Source organism: Carassius carassius, chromosome 42 (genome assembly GCF_963082965.1).
Source record: "Carassius carassius chromosome 42, fCarCar2.1, whole genome shotgun sequence".
Classification (NCBI taxonomy): Eukaryota; Metazoa; Chordata; class Actinopteri; order Cypriniformes; family Cyprinidae; genus Carassius; species Carassius carassius.
This window is the reverse complement of record NC_081796.1, coordinates 6,988,261-7,008,863: the sequence shown is the minus strand read 5'-3', so window position 1 is coordinate 7,008,863 and position 20,603 is coordinate 6,988,261. Positions and strand designations below refer to the sequence as shown.

The window sequence follows — 20,603 nt, the reverse complement described above, 5'->3', positions numbered from 1 at the left end:
GTGGCTTTTTTGAAGAACCTAGAATATGACATATTTTCAGTTGTTTCACACTTTTTTGTTATGTATATAATTCCATATATAATTCCACATGTGTTAATTCATAGTTTTGATGCCTTCAGTGTGAATCTACAATTTTCATATTCATGAAAATAAAGAAAACACTTTGAATGAGAAGGCGTGTCCAAACTTTTGGTCTGTACTGTATATATATATATAAATATATATATATATATAATTTTTTTTTTTTTTAAGAAAATACTTGAAAATTAGCTTGTGTTTACTCACCCTCCAAGCAGGGCACTGTAGGTGTATATGATTTTCTTCTTTCAGACAAATCCAGCCCGAGTTATATTAAAAATTGTCCTGGCTATTCCAAGCTCTATCATTGCAGTCAGTGGGTGTTACAGCTGAACAGTCCACAAGTCATCATATAAAGTGTGCGCATTAATAATAAAATGTGCCTAATAAAATAAATAAATAATAAAAGGGGGCGATCTGCGTGCACTGCGAGCGTTTTTCTATGAAAAATCTCCGCTCTCGTCTGTCTCTCTTTTCGAGGAAAAGTTAACCTTGGTTCCCTGAGTAGGGAACGAGACACTGCATCCTCTAGCTTCCTAAGCCATGCTTCGGACGCAAGCTTCAGACGAAGAAGTAAATGACGTGCTCTCCGGGCGCTTATTTATAGTCGCGCCGGTAGTGACGTCAGAGGCTGTCACCGGCCAACGAGTTTTTTCATTGTATGCTTCAGACACGGGTCACGACGAGGTGTTCCCCATAGCGACCCCTAGAGGAAGCAGTGTCTCATTCCCTACTCAGGGAACCAAGGTTACATTCGTAACCTGAGACGTTTCTCCAACACAGAGAACCAATTATCTTGGTGTGGTGTGGGATTCCATGGACAATGCAGGCACGTCTGTCGCCTGCTCATATCAATTTGGTTCTAACAGGACCAAGAGGTTTTCCCCAAGGTGCAACCTTGGGATGGGGTCCATCTTCTACTTGTAGCCCCTTTCTGGCCTGCCCGAGTATGGTTCAGAGACATTGTGTCACTTCTCAATGGCTCTTCCTTGGATATTCTGATCCATCCTTCAACCCCACTCAGTTTAATGGAAGCTGTGGGCATGGACCATGAGTGGGCACAACTCTTAGCATCCGGTCTCTCAAGGTTGTTGAGACCATACTCAAGTCCAGAGTTTCCACCATGATAGCTGCTTACCATGCCCCTCTGGTTGGTCAGTAATTGGGAAGAAACCCACTCGTTACTCGTTTCCTCCATGGCACTTTGAAGCAGAGGCCAGCACAGTGCACAAAGGTGCCCTCGTTGGACCTGTCAATGGTTCTGGAGGGCTTGTGAAATGCCCCCTTTGAACCAGTTAAGGAGGTTCCACATCGAAGTTCTTCACCTCGAAAATAGTCTTTCTCCTTGCTAAATCCTCACACAGGAGAATAGGGGATCTTCAGACACTGTCAGTTTCACCCTCTTGCCTAGAGTTTGCATGGTTAGGGCATTCATTTAACTGAGACCCGGTTATGTCCCTAAAGTGCCCACCTCTAAGCCAGGACCAATAGTGCTGCAAGCCTTCTGTCCTCCTCCCTTCTGGTAAGCTGAGCAGGAGAGGGTAAATCTGCTCTGTTGAGTAGGGCTGCACAATTAATCAAATATGATTGTCATGTGCATCTTGACAATAAAGCTGGTTCTGTGATCAGTAGAAAATCTCCATCACATGCTTTCAGATAGTGCAGCCATTACTATATAGAGCCTTAGTTCACTAACAAGTTACGAAAAACAACATTCATAAGACCTATCGCAGACCTATTTAATCTTGCAATTATGAAATCAAAGAAATTGTTCTGTGATTATGAATGCTGTTTTCAAAAGTTTTTCAGTGAACAGTGGCTATGTGCAGTAAATGCTGCTCCATCTGAAAGCACGTGAATATTCCAAATTTAATAACATTTTTATTCCAAACTCACTTTGTAACGTCAGTTGAGTGTTTGAAAAAGAATCCTTCTTTGAGATAATGTGGCTTCTTACACAGAATAAGGCACACAACATATTTCATAGTATTCTACACTGTAAAAAAAGAAAAGTTGACTTAACTTAAAATTACAAGATAATTTGCTGCACAGCTTTTTTGAGTTTACTCAACTTTTAAATGAATTAGTTCACTTAACACAATTCACTGAGTAAGGTCACATGTCTCCCAACTTAAAATCTTTTGTTCAGCTGATTTGTTCAGCTTTTGTTAAGTAATTTCAACTTTTAATGTTATTTTCACTTGACTTAATAAAGTACGTTCAGTTGACTAAAAATGTGTTTTTAAACAGCATCACAAGGTTAAAAAAAACTACTACATGCTTGATATTTTGGTCCAGGTTTTATTTCAAACCAGCAGCAACACATTGGTAACTTTAGTCATACTCATTCTTAAAAAAATTAAAATAAATGAGTAGGCAGAAAAAAAAAACATTCAAAGTGCTATCTCATTCAATCGGTCCTAAATACTTTAAATGTTCTATGTTTAACATTGTAAATTGTTAACACAAAACATGTTACAAAACAAGCATTATAAGTGCAAGTTAAAGGAGTACGCTGACTTTTTGGGGCTTTAGCCTATTCACCGTATCCACCACAGTTAGGGTGAGGCTCCTTTGACTGTTCGGTGTTAGCGCGCTTCATTGCACATGCGGCAATTTCATGGTCATTACAGTTTTTGTGAGTTGTATTTTTTACAGTGTGAGCAGTGATAAAGCCTATGCCGATTAGCACTGCATTATTATATACTTTATTATAATAAAAAAATATAAGACAAACTCAGATAAAACATATATTTTCAAAGTCGTGTTTATTAGTCACATTGAATCAATTAAATTTTCTGTTTAATCAGCATCTGCAATAGGGATTTCTTAAATTTCTTCTGCTGGGTGTGTTTGTAGGTTCCGCATGAGCGCCCCCTGGCTTTCAGATGGAGTTTTACTACTGATCACAGAACCGTGCTTCCCTGACCAGATGCGGATGACAATCGCAGCTTTTGGTGGGTGGTCAAGGCCATCTCACTTGCTTACGAGTCCTTTGGCTTCCTGTCACCTATAGGGGTCAGAGCTCACTCGTCCCAGAATATGGCAGACTTCAAGTCCTTATTTTTGGGTGCTTCCTTGCTGGACATTTGTGATGTGGAAGGCTGGTCCCCTCCACATACATACATTTGTTCGGTTCTATAATCTGGAACTTGCCTCTACTCCAGGATCCCAAGTTCTCTCATCTTAGATGTACTCACTTGATTCATAACAGACATGGACTTGATAGTGTGGTGCAGATAGAGGACATGCTTATTCCCAAAGCGTTTTGACACAGCCCTAGGGGAGACATCTCAGGTTATGTATTTAACCATGGTTCCCTAAAGTGAACAAGACGCTGCGTCTCTCTGCAATACTCCCTGCAACTCTGTAGGCACTCCTTTCATTTTATCAAAAGCTAGCATGCGCTGTTCAGCGTGCACTTTTAAGCTTTCTTGTTGCTCACATTACCCAGCTCGTGACGTCTTGCTTCTCCATTGGACTGATTACATATGTGCTTCAGAACGTAGTCACACAGAGGCATTCCCAAATTGTTCAGATGCAGCACCTGGTTCATACGTAACCTGAGACGTTTTAGTTATTTGCCAGTATAAGAAGTTTTAAAATTAATGGCATTAAGTGAACAAAGCATGAGAGTACTGAAATGAGCATTTACATGGTCAGGATGCTCTGACATAAGAAATGTCTGCTTTGGGAAAAGTACAAAGTTATTCTGCTGACTCTACAGAAATGCTTATCACTCTGATGCAAAAAAAAAAAAAAAAATATATATATATATATATATATATATATATATATATATATATATATATATATATATATATATATATATATATATAGATAGATAGATAGATAGATAGATAGATAGATAGATATAGTGAACTATATATGGAACTAGCATTAAAATATTCTGTAACAGTAACCTGCAGAAAGCATCCCCACCAATAAATGCACAGAATGTCAAGAGGAGTGAAACAAACAGTGAAAAGTCTCAGTTCTTTTGGACTGTTATATCAGCTTTCTTAGAATGCTGCTCGATCAATCAAATCCAAGGCATAGAAATAACTGTTGTATAAATATTTGATATATAGCCTATGAGCTTTCACATTTGAGTCAGTATCATTCTAAAACCCAGGTGAATGTATTCATCTCATGTTTCATTCTATTCATACTTTTAAGAATTTTAATGACTTCAGCCATAGATTTACTGTATAAAACCTGCATGGGTTAACGTTCTTACTTGTACATTTATGAGGTAAGTAACATTGATTGAATGAATATAGCACTCTTGCACTGCATCAGTTTTTTGCTCTACAATTTGGTATTAGTACAGCAGAAACTTTTCATAACCCAGGGTTAAAATTGATGCTACGATAACTCTCAAAGATTTGGTTAAGCACAGTGTGAAGGTCTTACACAGCAGACACTCACAGACACACAATCACTTTCTGATGCATTGAATTCTATTGGGATAAACTTCTACAGATTTTTCTGTCTATATATTTAATTAATTAAATCAGTAAGCTGGATCTCCACATACAGACCTGTTTGACAGAAACTCCATTGACTGGATCAAGGTTTTGATGCTCCTCCTGAATAAATGTTACTCTGTTTCTTACATTTGCTTTGTTCTTTGATTTTATGAGGCACTGAGGATGACAGTTTACTGTGAGAAAGAGGAAACTTCAGACTTTGAAATCAACAGCAGATTTGCCTTTATCTTGAAAGCTCTGGGGTGTTGGGTGGATTTAGGGGTAGGATTTTAAAATCTTACGTTTAAGAGTCAACAAAGGAATGACAGTACTATCTATGCTCAAAGCCTGGATTTTCACTCAGTCTGCTGCTTTTCAGCAGCTGAAAAGAAGAAAAAGGCCAAAAGTTTCTGTTTAAAACTATTGCTGGACTGCACCCTTAGCAGGGATTTTCAGCATTTGAAGTTCTCTTAAAAGAGATAAAATTTATAGCTAAAAGCCGTTTTCCCGAGAGTGTAATATAATTGACTGTTTGGCCACAGCCTTGCTGTTGTTTCACGGCCTTATATGAGTGAAATATGAGTTCATGTTAGACTGTGTAGCTGGGGGAATTAATCAGGGCTCACTCAAAAGGCCTTCACAAATTTATTGAACTTAACTTCACCCAACCTTCCCTGTTCTTTAATTGAATCTCTCAGTTTCTGGTGCTTGTCCTCCCTTTCCTTAAAGTGCTCAAACAAATTAAGTATATAATAAGGCAGCAAGCTTGAAAAGTTGATGCCATTGTTAAAGTGCACCTCAAAAATGGAGATTTATCCTAGATTTACTCATCCTTATGTCATTCCCAAGTTGTATGCTGAAAACTTGAAAACTTAAGACTTTTTGAACAACATTTAAGTAATTTTTTATTCTCCATAAAATGAGTTCCATGAATGACCATGTCTGTCAAGCTCCAAGAAAGATAATAATAATAATAATAATAATAATAATAATAGTTGTATAGAGCTAGTTATATGGATAACTACATTTATTAATGTTGGATTATTAATAAGGTTCAAATTTAATCATTCATTGTGGTTTTTATGTAACATCACACACTGAATGGTTAATAATGTGGAAGCCATTGAGGTTGGCACTGGAGTTTAGTAATTAGGCTAGGGAATACTTTCATCCGGTCTGCCTTTGTCAGCCAGTTCATCTGTAATACTCTGCAAAATGTGTATTTAAAGACCTGCCAACCAAGGTCATCTATCATTTTCTGAATAGTTATTTGTCAGTATTACCAATAAGGCTGTGTATACACTGCACAGGCCCTACTGCAGCATAATAACATCTATTATGTGGCTAGCTGAGTGGCTGTATCCTTCAGCAAGTGCATGCTGCTGGCAACTGTGTCCAAAACGAAAGCCATTAGCTTGGAGTTGATTGATTTACCGAGAAGAGATCTTTCATTTCACCCATCATGGGGTTGATGAAAAATAAGAGTTGATTTGAAGGACAAGTAGTGGAGCAGAACTCAGATGGCAAAACTGTTGCAGTTTTGCACAGGGAATGTGAGCTCATGGGAGGTTGATCAGCCTGCTCAGCTTCACACTCTGCAAGCCACTCATCTCAGAAGGATAAAATTATGTGTCATTTTACTCTCAATCAACATTTGAATAACATATGATAAGAGGGACAGTGTGTTGACATTGAACTTCCTGCTATTGAACTCACAATACGTGTTAAGTACTTTTTAATGCTGATGGATGGACCATCAAGTTTGTGTTGCTCAGTATGTGGTTGGGCTCATACAGGCTTTCTCTTGTCTTTTGCTGGCAGGGGATAATGATAAAGTACCTTATGCGTATTTATTAATAGACAGTGCCAAATGGCACTACTGTTACCTTGTACCTTCCTGAACCAAGAGCTCCACCCTTGCAGGACATGAGCAAATCCACACTGAGAGTTTTGGTTTTGGAGTCACGTGACCTCTCATGATTAGATGTCTTTAGGGATCCTAGAATAATTTGCCTTTGGCTTGGCCTTAATTAACAGAGAAAAGTATTTTCAAAAAGCAGAACAGAAGAGACCTTCAGGAGAAATAAAAAGAGAATTAATTAATATTTAGAATGGGGTACCAACTGGATTGTTTCCAAATTTAAAAATATTACCTGTGAGACCTGATTTAGACCTGAATCGTTTGCCTGGACATTTTTTATCAATTAAAATGGATCATATTACCTTTATAAAAAATGTAATGTTGAACAAGGTATTTGAAGATGTGTCTCCTGTATAAGTCAGAAACCAGATAAGCAATACATTTTAGTAAACGGGATTCTTTAGCCACATTATCGCATTCTTGATTTTGGTAAATGGTATTGTTTCTTCTTTCAGGTTCACTTATAATGCTATAGAACAGTTTAATTTAGCACAAACTAGTTTGCTTATTATAAAAGGGATTTAACGTTTTTAATACACCAGCTAGTAGGCCAGCCTGAAAAAAATAATAATAATAATAATTAAAACATTGACAAACTATAATCTAACTTAGATCATAACTACAAAGAAATACTTTTTTTTTTTTTTTTTTTTTTTTTTTTTTTACGATACAAATCATTACAATGCAACTTTAAAGAAAATTAATGTTTCTATATTATTTAGTAGTAGCTTATCAGTGGTGACTCAGTTTTTGTAAATATGGCAAAAATGTACGTAAAAATCAATTAAAGATATAATCAAACAGACAATGAACACTATTAACAACAATTATTATGATGCAGTCAAACTTATAGCAAAATTTGGTCATTCTGTATGTTGTTTCAGGGTTGGCATCATCTGAGGTCCTCTGAGGGGTTGGCATCATCTCTTCTCAGGAGTTGTGGATCCAGACTGAAGCTTGTTTAAATCCTAGATTACCAAGAGATGTCAATCCTGTGGCAAAACAGAGAAACAAATAGAGACATAATTAACATAGCTTCTGTTCCAACCAAGTAAAATTAATTTGTTTAACCCAAGCTAAAGAATAATAATGCACATTTGAACAGAAATAATGTCAGTAAAAGATTATGAGAAGCATTATTTGAATGCTTGGCCAAAGAGATGTGTCTTTAATCTAGATTTAAACAGAGAGAGTGTGTCTGAACCCCAAACATTATCAGGAAGGCTATTCCAGAGTTTGGAAGTTGCAAATTGTAATCTACAAGATTGTGTGTACTGTTTCTTTTGGTCCAATAAGTAATATTTCTGTCTTATCCAAATTTAATAAGAGAAAAGTATTGGTCATCCAAACTTTTACATTTTTAACACACTCTATTAGGTTAGCCAATTTTGAAGTTTCATCTGGTCTTGATGAGATGTGTAGTTGAGTATCATCAGCATAACAGTGGAAACTAATCCTGCATGTTCTAATAATATTACCAAAGGGCAACATGTATACTGAAAATAGCAGAGGACCCAAGGCAGATTCTTGTGGCACTCCATATTTTACTGATGATAAATTAGATGACTCCCCAATTTAAATAAACAAAGTCGTAGCGATTGGACAGGTAGGATCTAAACCATCTTAGAGCCTGTCCTTAAATACCTTAAATAATATTCATACAGATCTTTTTCTTTTCTGAAAGGAGCAAAATTGAGCAGACACAAGTTTTTCGAAAAGTTTTGACATAAATGGAACATTTAAAATGGGTCTGTATTTTGCCAGTTCACTAGGATCTAGTTGTGGTTTCTTAATAAGAGGCTTAATAACCACCAGCTTGAATGGTTTTGGGATGTGACCTAAAGATAACAACATGGTAATAATATTGAGAAGCGTTCTTCTGCTACAGGTAACAACTCCTTCAGCTCTCTCTCTAATCTCCGAGTTTGAGCCGACCGGTATTTGCATGATGTCAGATGGAGTAGGCGGTGCTGGATTAGAAGACAGGGTGCTAGTACATTCTAAATCTGAAGAAGGCATTGCAGAAGCAGATATTTAATATCAATACGCGATCCATAAAATGCAGTGAAAAAAAAATGTTGCCAGCATCAAGTCACATCAATATACTAAAGACGTAATGACGCATGAGACGCTGCAATGCAACCAATCAGAAAAACAGGTCTATTTTAGTAAAAAAAATAACAACAAATAAATAAAAAATACAAATATCAAATATATTTTCTCATTTTTATTACATTAAAATCATGGAAAATTCAATGTTTAATTTATTTTCATTATTCTTGATATATGTAGGGGGGCACAACAACTCTTGGGGGGGGGGGGGGGGGGGGTGCACGGCCCTCAAGTGACCCCTTGGCCCAGCCCTGTTAATGAATGAGGGTACAGGGGGAGATTTTGGATTCAGCCTCTTATGATGTTGAAAAAATAATCAAAATTTGAGACAAAAGAGGCACAGTGAGGCACAGTTTGAATGGCTCATCTAAAAGAATTAAGGTTCAATAATGGCCGTTGTAACTGTGGAGAGCTAGTTGATCCTTGCAGGTGTGAAATGAAAAAAAAAAAACATAATTAACCTATACCTATATAGAACAGCTAGAAAACATATTTTAAAAAATCTCTTATTCCCGGTTTCCGTGGCCATGTAACCTTGTACATTAATATGCTCTGTAATATAATGGCACCCTCATATGTGAATAGAAAAGAGAGAGAGAGAGAAGAAGAAAAAAATCACAAACGCAAACACTTACCACCTTTTTTAGTTTGCTAGCTTCAAGCAGAAAGTAAAGCGTGTGTGTGCGCCTGGTGCATGGAGGCGGGGGTGAAAAAGGCGGCAAGCACGTGAAGGGGGATGAGAAAAGCTTGTGTGAGCTCCACTCGTAGTCGACCGGTGTCGGTTTCCAGGCTGTGATCGGTGTTCTCTGTGTCCGTTTTTCTTTCACTCCTCTCTCTATTTCTCAGAGTAATTTAACAGCAGTGGCACACCAATCCTCTGAAGAAAGACTCTAAAGATCAAATCTCACATCTAACTGGGATTTTGCTGCATTTCTACCGTTTTCCCCTCAGCATCGTCTCTCCTCTCTGTAACCGCCAGCGGTCTCGTCACAAACTGAATGTCTTTTGCTGTCTCTGGTAATTTGTTATCATGACCACAGCAAAGGAGTCAAATATATCGACCAAAGCAGCTCAACAGCAAGATCAGGTACTGACTGATTTATTTATGTATGTACTTTGAAGCGATATAGATAATTTATTAATTTCAAGAAGTAAATAGTTTTAGCTGAACATGAGGTGATTTATAAAACTGAAGAAGAAAAAAGTATCTATATTCTAATTTGTCTTAAATGTTTTGTGTAAGCACCAGAAATACTGAGAGAAATTTTATGACCAGAACATTTAATCTTCAAGGAGAACATGTACGTCTATTAGTGATGACTAACTTCACAGTTTAAAGTAGCCTACCGGTTTAAAGTTATCAGCTTCAGTCAGCTGGAAATGTATATTACAAAGAAGTCTGATAAGCTGTTTATTCTGATTTGCATATGCAAAATCTATTTGCATAAAAACCAAAAGATTCTTAAATGATAAATGATTCCAATGATTACCAAGATAGCTGATAAATTATTAATTAAATTACCATTAATGCTATTATATTGTCAGAATTATTTGTATTGATTTTTATTGTCAGAATTAGTGTTTATTATTATTATTATTATTATTATTATTATTATTATTATATTTTCTCTGTGTACCTCACACATTGTCTGTTTCATGTCATAACAATAGAACATGTCCTCAACAACAACAAAAAAAGAATGTAATGATGATCACCAGAGATCATATTTGCCACAACATGATCATGAAATGATGTATCTCTCCGTTCCTAGTGTGAACTGCTTAAAAAACATGACTTCCCGCTTTTTTTTTTCAAAAGATTAGCCTTGACTACCCCAATAGTGAATGTCTTTGCTTGATGTCAAGAGAGAAAGAGTGGAAACAGGTACAGAAACAGCCACAGGCAATACTGACAGGAACAAAGGGCAATGCAGGAAAAGCAGTAGGAAAGGTAGAAGCCCCGCTAGATAGAGCAGAGAGAGGCCAGGTGAACACGTCAAGGGCAGGCAAACTTTGACAACAGGATTGGTAGATCTTCTGTTCTTCAACTGTTTCCCAAAGGCAATAATTGCCCAAGAGGAAAGTCATACATTATATACAGTTTAAACACGTAATAATTAAGCCTGTCAACTGAGCATGTCGATGTAGTGGAAATGATAAAAGAATGCAATAAAAATTACAGCATGTAATAAGGGCTCCACAATTAATCAAATTTCTAATCACGATTACAATTATGGATGCCACAATTACGTAGTCATTCAAAACGGCATTTAATCGTTCAAAGTCCACTTTTGTTTTCTGCACACTTAAGAAAAGGTTTTATTTATTTTTATTTTTTCTTAAGGGTTTTTCCATTGATTTCATTTTAGTATAACATTATAATAACATTCATATTTTTGATAACTTAAAGAAGAAACCAATCCGATGTATATTTGACATTTGAGGCTTAATATTATAGAAAAGCACTAAAGGTTTTTCAGTTAGAGTGTTTTCAGCCTGTTTATTTTCATATAAAAATATGGCATACAGTTACATCATCAATGGTATGAACATCATTCGATGTATATTGTGATAATCGCAATTAATAATTGCAATTATAATTTCAAGAGAGTAATCGACAGTTATGATTTTTTTTTATAATCGTGCAGCCCTGCATGTAATCATGTCCCATAACCTGTAGGTAGATTATATAATGATGGATTCTCTTGCCATTAAAGCAGTTCAAGCTTGAAGTACACCCTTCATTTTTTTCTGAAGTCATGTATTCTTATGTTCAAAAACAGCTCGTTGGATTGCAGCTTGAACTACGTTTTGATTGGAACAGTGTTAACTCATGCCACTAAAAGCTTATAATCAGGGTGTGATTTGTGAAGAAAACTTTTTATTTGTATTTTCTTTCTCCATAGGCGGAGGTAGACCCAACTTCAGGGTAAGGCTGTAGCCTAACCTAATGTCAGTGTATTCTGTTAACAATGCACCTTATACCTGTATTTTTATGCACGTACCAGATAATGGGTATCATGTAGTAAAATATTTGTAATATGACCAAATTTGTATTTAACATGATCATAATTTAATAAAAAACATAGTTAGGCCTGTTTTTCCACGGTTATACAAACAACGATAAATTATATAGAGAAAGCAATCAAAGTACATTTAGGCTACTACATTATCAAAGAATATTATCACTGACTTCAGTCTAGCGTCAGTTTAGGAAATACTCCGTTATAAACACTGAAGCTGTCTATATACTGTATGATGAATTAATCTCTTGCTTACATCATATGTACATCTGTACTTTGTTAATTATGATGAGAGAATCCATGAGTGAATGAGTGTGCATGCTGAAACAAACTCTGTAATTTCAATGATGACTCGTCTGAAACTCAACAGAAATGTGTGCGATTGGTTCAGATGTGCAACACTTTAAAAAACACTAATAAAAAAGCTAATCTAAATGCATGATGCAGATCAAAATTTTATTTTCATTTAATTTTTACTTTATTCTTGAAAAACTTTATACTTTATTATAAGTATAATTATATAATTATGACAATATTATAATATCTTTGGTCAGTTTATAATGTAATACATATATCATAATGTAATAATTGTTATAAAATTTTGAGCTCAATATTTTATTACATTTTGAGAAAATTATTACATTATGAACATTTTATTGCTATAACAATGTAATACTTATTACATTATGTGCAGTTATTACGTTATGAGTTGCTACAGGCTGTTACTCAACATCGATTTGGTCTTAATTATATTTTTACTCATTTACTTACTGTTATTTTGATAGCATATTTTCTGTGTATTTCTGTTAATTGTGCAGTGTGCTGAGAATGGACTGTCTTTCTCATGCTTTTATGGGATTGATTACTCGCAGACAGATGATTCCCTGCAGATCCATCAATCAGTATCGTATGATCATAATTCCCACCTTAACTAACACAGATGAAACATTAAGTTAATAAATATACAATTACAAAAGTAAATGGTTTATGTGTGTTACATGCATTTGGGGTATTTTAAAAATAATAAAGTAGAAATGCTTAACCGGTGTGTTTAATTTCTATATAAAGCTACACAAAATACATTAGCCTCATAATAATATATTCAGATTCCACATTAGGTCACAATAAAAAGTCATTGCAAATTTTCAAAGTTTTGAAAGAGTTTTGAGTAGGCGTGTCATACCGTCATGCTGCTGTCTTTGTAAAAAGACATCATGGATTAAAAGCGTCTAAACCAGAGCACGTGTCCAAGACGTCATTATCACAAAACAGGTGCAAAACAGCAAAAATCCAGGTCTGATTTTGTTGTTTTCTCTGTCATGTTGCTGTGTTTTGCATGGCAATGTTTTTAAAAATACTTTTCATTTTATCCCCACTGGGGATAAAAGTAATTCAGCTCAGGCAGGGATGCATAGACCAGAGGGGGAATCCCCCCACCTCCCATCAAAGCAACCCCTTCTTATTAGGTGTGAATCGTTAGCCCCTTTCAGACTGCAATTCCGGAAAAAACATGGGTAATTGTTTTTTCCAGGAATATGTGCATGTGTTTACACACAACTCGCAAAGGTCCTGTAATGACACGTGACCTCAGGATATGATGTGTAATGTAGTCGAAAAACGCTAGGCTCGTTAACTTTGACTTAAACTGGTGAACGATCTCAGCTTCAGCGCAAATAGTGAGGAACTGCCTGATCTCTGCTTCATTACAGTTTGCACATATTTTTTCGTCGCAAATGTTGATCTGCCTTCAAAACATCTGGTAAAAGAGTCGCATGATGACGTGCATCATCACTACGAGACGGCATTTGTTCTGGCTTTTGTTCACACAGAGCTTGTTCTGGGACTGAACCCGGCAATATTACTAGGTCCCCAACCCAGGATCGATCCAGGAATCAATTCCTAGGATGCGTTTGCATTCACACAGAAGGCGATCAAAAAAAAAAAAATGTCCCGGCAATTTTCTAGGACCAACATCCAGTGTGAAAAGGGCTTTTATGGGTATGAAGTCCAGCAAATAGAAACATGACCTGTTCGCCGCGGGGCCTGGTGCACAAGCTGCACCCCCCTCAGGATGGCCATGTATATATATATATATATATATATATATATATATATATATATATATATATATATATATATATATATATATATATATATATATGTGTGTGTGTGTGTGTGTGTGTTTAATTTTTTGTTAATTATTTGTGCTTATAGCCCGGTTTAATGGAGAAGCAATCGCATTTTGACGATAGAGTGAGAAAGCTGCTAATGTAGCTGTGTGCGAAAGGGTGTGATGCAGCAGGAAAATCTTTATCCATTTATCAATGATGCCTTTGAGCATGCTCACATACAGACCTAAACATGCTGACAGTCATATTTTTTTCTTGATCTGTTTCCTATGTACGATAAAAGAATATTCTAGTGTCAAGTAATTTGTTCATCCATTGTGAATGTGACACAGAAAAACACGGTGGGGGGGGGGGGACTTCCCATATTCCAGTGTAGCTTGCTGCTTAACTACTAAGTATTTAAGTACAGTGCTTTATTGGAGAAATTAACAAGTTAGTCGCGACTGTTTCCCGATCCCAATTAGTGATGTCCAATTCGTGAACGAATCGTTAAATTTAACTGTTTCTTCGCAGTGAACCGGTTGAACCAGTTCACCAAATCGAACTGAATCATTTGAAACGGTTCGTGTCTCCAATAAGCATGAATCCACAAATTACTTAAACTGTTAACTTTTATAACGTGACTGACACTCCCTCTGAGTCAGAATAAACCAATATCCCGGAGTAATTCATTTACTCAAACAGTACACTGACTAAACTGCTGTGAAGACCGAACTGAAGATGAACACCGAGCCGAGCCAGATGACGAACGAACACGCACGCCCACTGCTGGAGCAGTTCTCGTTCTCAAGTCAAGAACCGGTTGCATCGGTTTTCGGATCCCCAGTACACTGAACAGAGAATCGTTTCTGTCGGACGCGTCCGATTTGAGAACCGATGAGCTGATTCTCATTCTCGAGTCAAGAACCGGTTGCATTGGTATATATATATATATATATATATATATATATATATATATATATATATATATATATATATATATATATATATATATATATATATATATATATTTTTTTTTTTTTTTTTTTTTGATGAATATTTTCTAATCTGTATATTGTAGATATACAAGATATATAGATATACCCCAAAAGGGGTTTTCAGGGAAGTTGGACAATAATTAAGACTCTAAAGACTCTATGTTTAATAGGAACTGTATTTATAGTTAATGATGACACATTCACAAATTGAGTTTGTAGTAAACAGAACATGAACACGAGTAGAGCAGCTGATGATACTGAACTGCAGCACGTGTCGGTTAGAGCGATTCTCGTTCTTGTTTTGATTCTGTGCTAATGTTATGAGCGTGGGTAAAACGAGGGCTTGAATGAAGGGCAATCTGGTGAAACGTAAGTTCATTTACTAACAAATACATCGCAATGGATTATGTATAGTAAGTGGATCATGGTTTCTGCGCTGATGACACCTAATTTATTTACTTTATATCTTCAAGACTTAAATCCTCGTATGCAAATTATTGCTGTTACTGTATTTGGGTGCATTGTTGCAAAACTTAATTGTAAATGTTTCATGATTATGAGGTTTTTAACTGACTAAAGTCGATTACTGACTTTATATATTTGAATGTTTGATAAACGTGACGCCATTACGTCATCGCCAATGACGTCATTACGTCGAGTGTAAAAGAACCGCTGAACCGGTTTTTCAACCAGTTTATTGAATCGAACCGTCCGAAAGAACCGGTTCGCGGAAAAGTTGGATCAAATGTTCATTGGAACCATGGTTTAGAGAAACACAGAATCATTGAGCTATGATAAAACTTGCAGCCATAGTTGGCTAATGATGTTTTGGGAAATGCACCCCAAAGCTGTTGTTGGGCTGTGAAAAGCATAAAACTTAAAACATAAATTGTCATGATTTATGTAATACCTCATGCTGTTTTTGAGTTATTTTAGGAGCGATTTGTCAGTCTCTTCTTGTCCATGTTTGATGTTTCTGTAGATGAGGAGCACTACTTTGGACCAGGCTACCTGAGGTGATGTGGCAAAATAAAAACCAAGTACCTGCAAAATGTGTCACTTGTCATCAGTGTTGGGAGTAACAGCGTTTTAAGTATAATGGCATTATTAAACGGAGTTTAATTTTCAGTAACGGAGTAATCTAATTAATTACTTTTCCCATCGTTGCAACACCGTTATCTTTACTGAGAATGTAAAGTGTCGCGTTACTACAATTTGGTTGAATAAAGCATGAGGTGTCATGCTTTGGCTAGAGGCTACACATCAGCTGCCTGACACCGTTACAAATCCGATGATGATTGGCTGGGTGGGCGGTGCCCTGCTCACACTGTCTCACTGCACGCTCTGACAACCACTAAACACAAGACAACGTCAGCGATAATGGCGTTCTTGAACTGGAAGTACCGGAAATTAAAGGCGAGAATGTTTCTGTAACATGCATGGAATGCACAGAAAAAAGACTTTATCCACGTCTGCCTCAACTCAAATCTTATGAACCACCTCACATCAACACATGCTAACATGTTACTGTACTGAATATTTAATGCTGTAATATTAAAGCTCACCCCTAAACCATCTCAATTGGGTTCAGGTCCGGTGACTGTGGAGGCCAGGTCATCTGGCGCAGCACCCCATCACTCTCCTTCTTGGTCAAATAGCCCTTGATGCCTTCAGTGTGACTGTTTTGTCAGTGTGATATATATATATATATATATATATATATATATATATATGTAAAAGGAGAATGCATGTGTGTGAAAGCAAAAAAAAATATGTATGTGTAAGGAGAATGTATGTGTGTAAAGCAAGAATGTGTAAGGAGAGTGTATGTGTGTGAGAGTAGAAATGTATGTATGTGAAAGGGGAATGTATGTGTGTGAGAGTAGAAATGTATGTATGTGTAAGGAGAGTGTATGTGTGTGAGAGTAGAAATGTATGTATGTGAAAGGGGAATGTATGTGTGTGAGAGTAGAAATGTATGTATGTGAAAGGGGAATGTATGTGTGTGAGAGTAGAAATGTATGTACGTGAATGGAGAATGTATGTGTGTGAGAGTGCCAGAATGAATTATGGCTTATATGGCCCCCCATACTAAATAATTAAATTTATGCATTTAGCAGACACTTTTATCCAAAGCAACTTACAGTGCATTCAGGCTATCAATTTTTTACCTATCACATATATATATATATATATATATATATATATATATATATATATATAGTATACATATAAACACACATAATCATAAACACATATATTCATTCACCTACATGCTTGTCTGTGGCTAAAGGCTAAAAGATGGAACCTATTATCCAGTGATATGTGGCTGATCACACTGATGTATAGGCTGAGACGAGGTATGCTGTTCTGGCACTGCTGCATACTGTAGCAAAGCATTCACAGCCTATAATCACATACACAAACATAAACACACACTCATGGTTGCATTTATCAGAGACCTCACATGAGCGCACGCACGCACACACATACACACAAACACACACACACAACCCCTCACCCACTTGAATCATGTGTGTGAGTGACCATATTTTTCCTTAAATTCACAAACCCGCAAAATCACCATCACTCACAAGACAAATGCCAGCTGCCAGTGGGCGTTGGTGCAAATGGTAGGACGAAATAAGATTATAATAGTGCATCACTTTGACGTGACAGGCAGATTTTTCAAAATCTCAACAAAATGTTTTTTGTGTGTGTGTGTGTGTGTGTGTGTGTGTGTGTGTGTGTGTGTATTCTTATGAGGATACTGTACAGCCGAGTGGTGCTGGTGTCCAGAAGTGATGGGTTTAAGTCTCTGTTTCATATCAATTGCAAAAACACAAAAACACAATTAGAAAACCATTAGGCAGTGTGCAGAATTTCTTTATAATGTAGTCTTGGATCATTTTATTTATAGGGCAGCTCAGTCTCTCAAGAAAAAACTTCACTAATAGTTCACACAAAATTTTAAATTGTCTTACCCCCAAACCTGTATTAATTTCTTTCTTCTGCTGAACACAAAATAAGATTTTTGGGTAATGTGGGTAAACAGTTATATGGGAGAAAGAAAGAAAAAAAAACTGTGGAGTCAGCGGGGGCCAGAAACTGTTTTCTTACCCACATTCTTCGAAATGTCTTCTTTTATGTTTAGAAGAAGAAAGAAATATTACAGCTTTGGAATAATTTAATGATGATTAAATGATGAGTGAATTTTACATTTTGAGTGAACTATCCCTTTAAACAATATTTATACACGCTAGTAACATTTTAACCTTGTTTAGATTTGAAGTTCATCATATGATCTTATCATGTTTTTCCACGTAATTTATTTAATTATTGTACAAATATGAATTAGGCACTTGTGTGATTGTTAGGAACTTATGTGATTGTTAGGAACCCTGAATAGCCAAAATAAGGAAAGAAAAAAAGAAAGCTGCTGGTCTGAAAATTACTTTCATGTAAGCTGTTCGTCATACATGACTACCCTCTTTGTAACGGATCTATTTGCCCAACAGATTTTGCTAATTTGACCGCACCTTAACATACGTGATGCAACACAACACGATGGGAGAATGCAGTAGGGCAATGATATAAGAAACTCTAATACTTAATTAGGTACTAGGTAATTAGTAGGGATGTTCTGATTGATTGGCTGCTGATCGGAATAAGTATGCAGTCAGTCACATCACATAAACCAATTACATCTTGAAGACTTGAGCCCTTTAAGGCTCCTAAATTACTTTCACATCATCACCAATGTGATTATTATAGAAAAGAGTATTAACGGCAGCAGCTGTTCAGTCTCACACATGCTCTCCTTCCGTTATTCAGTTATTTCAAAGATCCTTAAAGCCTAAAACAGCAAAATAACCAAAACCCACAATGACACTGGCCAAGCAAATAAATATAGTAAACAATAGGATAAATTGTTTAATCTATTAATAATATAAATTACAGACAATTTCCTTGGCTTTTTTTGCCATAAACTTGAAATATATAATCTGAATGATGTGTGGGAACTGTAATATAAGCAGAAAAATTTACTCCGGTCCATTGTATTAATGCACACCCGAGGTGTAAAGTAATTAAACGGCCCAAGTCAATTATTCCTTACTCATTTTGATGTAAGCCTTGTAGGCTATTTTCTCATAGTCCTTAACCTGTTAACTGTCACCCCGTCCCGTATACGGGACGCCTACGTTGACTATACTATATTACAATCAAATCTAATCTAATCCTGACAAACTATATATCGTTGGAAAGGTTCAAGACTCCCAAATATATATTTTTCCAATATTATTTGTTAAAAATTATGTAGGAAAAGTAATAGATTAATTTATGACAAGAGTGCACCCTCAGAAATCTACATTACAAAATGAGTTTTGACCTTTGTTTAAAAAAAAGACTTTCTCGTTGCCTTTTTCTCTATCATGTTTTAGAAATCATCAGAAGTTATATATCACTTGAAAACATAAAATCTCAAAATTCATCCTTTAAAACCCATTTTAAAATCAGACATTGCATTACCATGTAAATGGCACATCAAAATCATGTTACAAAATGTTTTCAGTCATGAATTATAAAAATTTAGGTTTGTATCATGCACATTCATTCAAAAACACGAGTGACAGTTAAGGGGTTAAGTATATATTTTCACTTTTATTTGTTTATTCATTCATTCAGTCAGTCCCTCACTCACTATTTGATTATCATGTAACCAACCGGCAGTATTTTTGTAAAAAAAAAAGGACAGCTTCAGTAGTACTTTAAGTCAACAATGACCATTAGTGGAGAGCTTACATATAACTAGATATGACAGAGCTCCTCATATAAATAAACAAATGAACAAATAACAAAATCCATATTAGCTGCAAAAATCCTAATCGGTGCCTCCCTAGCAATTAATGGGGCATGCAGTCTCAATTGTACTGTGCTAAATTGTGCTCAAATGTCACCAGAATGTTTTGAATGTGTGTTTAAATAATGACAATCATCAGGCTGTTTAGTTATCCAGGAGCTGTGGATTCATTTAGATGGAATTTATTTGAAAATGCCAACTTTCCTCAAGGGCGTAATTGGATAAATGGATTTTATAAAACCAAGAGAGTGCAACTTTGCTTGAACGACCTCGGTTTATGTTTGCAGGTATTTCTCAGTCATATATTTTAATAAGGCCTTTTTGGGCTCTGGATGTCATACCAGAATATCTACATACTTGTTTTGTTATACTACTTTGGCCTTTGTCACTGTAAACTGGTGTAGATTGTGTAAAAGAACATGCATGCCTCAGGGTTTCTTGCAAGCTCTGCTACTGTCAGGCTGTGCTGTAATGAACAGAAGGAGCAGACAGTGAGACTTGTGATTGGCAGGGTGTGTGTGCCCTCTTTCCTGGGGCAGCTCCTACCCTTCAGAGGCTTGGTATTAGAGTCCATATGTTGACTCAAGAAAGATCCACTATCCTCAGAGAGCCTAACCTGATTTATTTACACAAACTCTCCGTATCTATAACTAATTACTCATAAATTAGTTTAGGCTTGTAAAGATATTCTCTCATATGTGTTTTTTCATTGGTTTACTAAAAGCTTAGCTCTATTGACAATGTCTGTGATTACCAGTTTGTTAAAAAATAAACTACATTTTAATGCACGTACAGTAATGCACTTAAAACATTACAACAATGGAACAATGTTATTTTAGAATTAGATCAAATCTCACAATTCTGCTAAGTTACCAGCAATTTTTTTTTCAACTTAGGATCAAGGATCAACTTAAAGGGCAACTCAAATTAACACACACACACACACACACACACACACACACACACACACACACACACACACACACATGTATATATACAAATATTACTAATGAGAGATAGGTTAAAATTG

The 20,603-nt window shown here is 36.1% G+C and overlaps 1 protein-coding gene and 1 long non-coding RNA gene across 4 annotated transcripts in view; one reads left to right on the top strand and one right to left on the bottom strand.

The window, feature by feature from the left end:
* Positions 1 to 20,603, bottom strand: part of LOC132124503 (uncharacterized) — a 416,676-nt gene that overhangs the window by 206,296 nt on the left and 189,777 nt on the right. The window lies entirely within an intron of this gene.
* The window catches only part of LOC132124493 (dipeptidyl aminopeptidase-like protein 6), a 403,008-nt gene that overhangs the window by 211,583 nt on the left and 170,822 nt on the right, over positions 1 to 20,603 (top strand). The window contains exon 1 of one of the 3 annotated variants that reach the window (XM_059535550.1): positions 9,262 to 9,670. The exons of the other annotated variants lie outside the window; for them this stretch is intronic. Coding sequence (XP_059391533.1) covers positions 9,614 to 9,670 — 57 coding nt within the window. The 5' untranslated portion in view covers positions 9,262 to 9,613. Of the gene's footprint in view, positions 1 to 9,261; positions 9,671 to 20,603 lie in introns of those variants that run through there. 3 annotated transcript variants of the gene reach the window in all.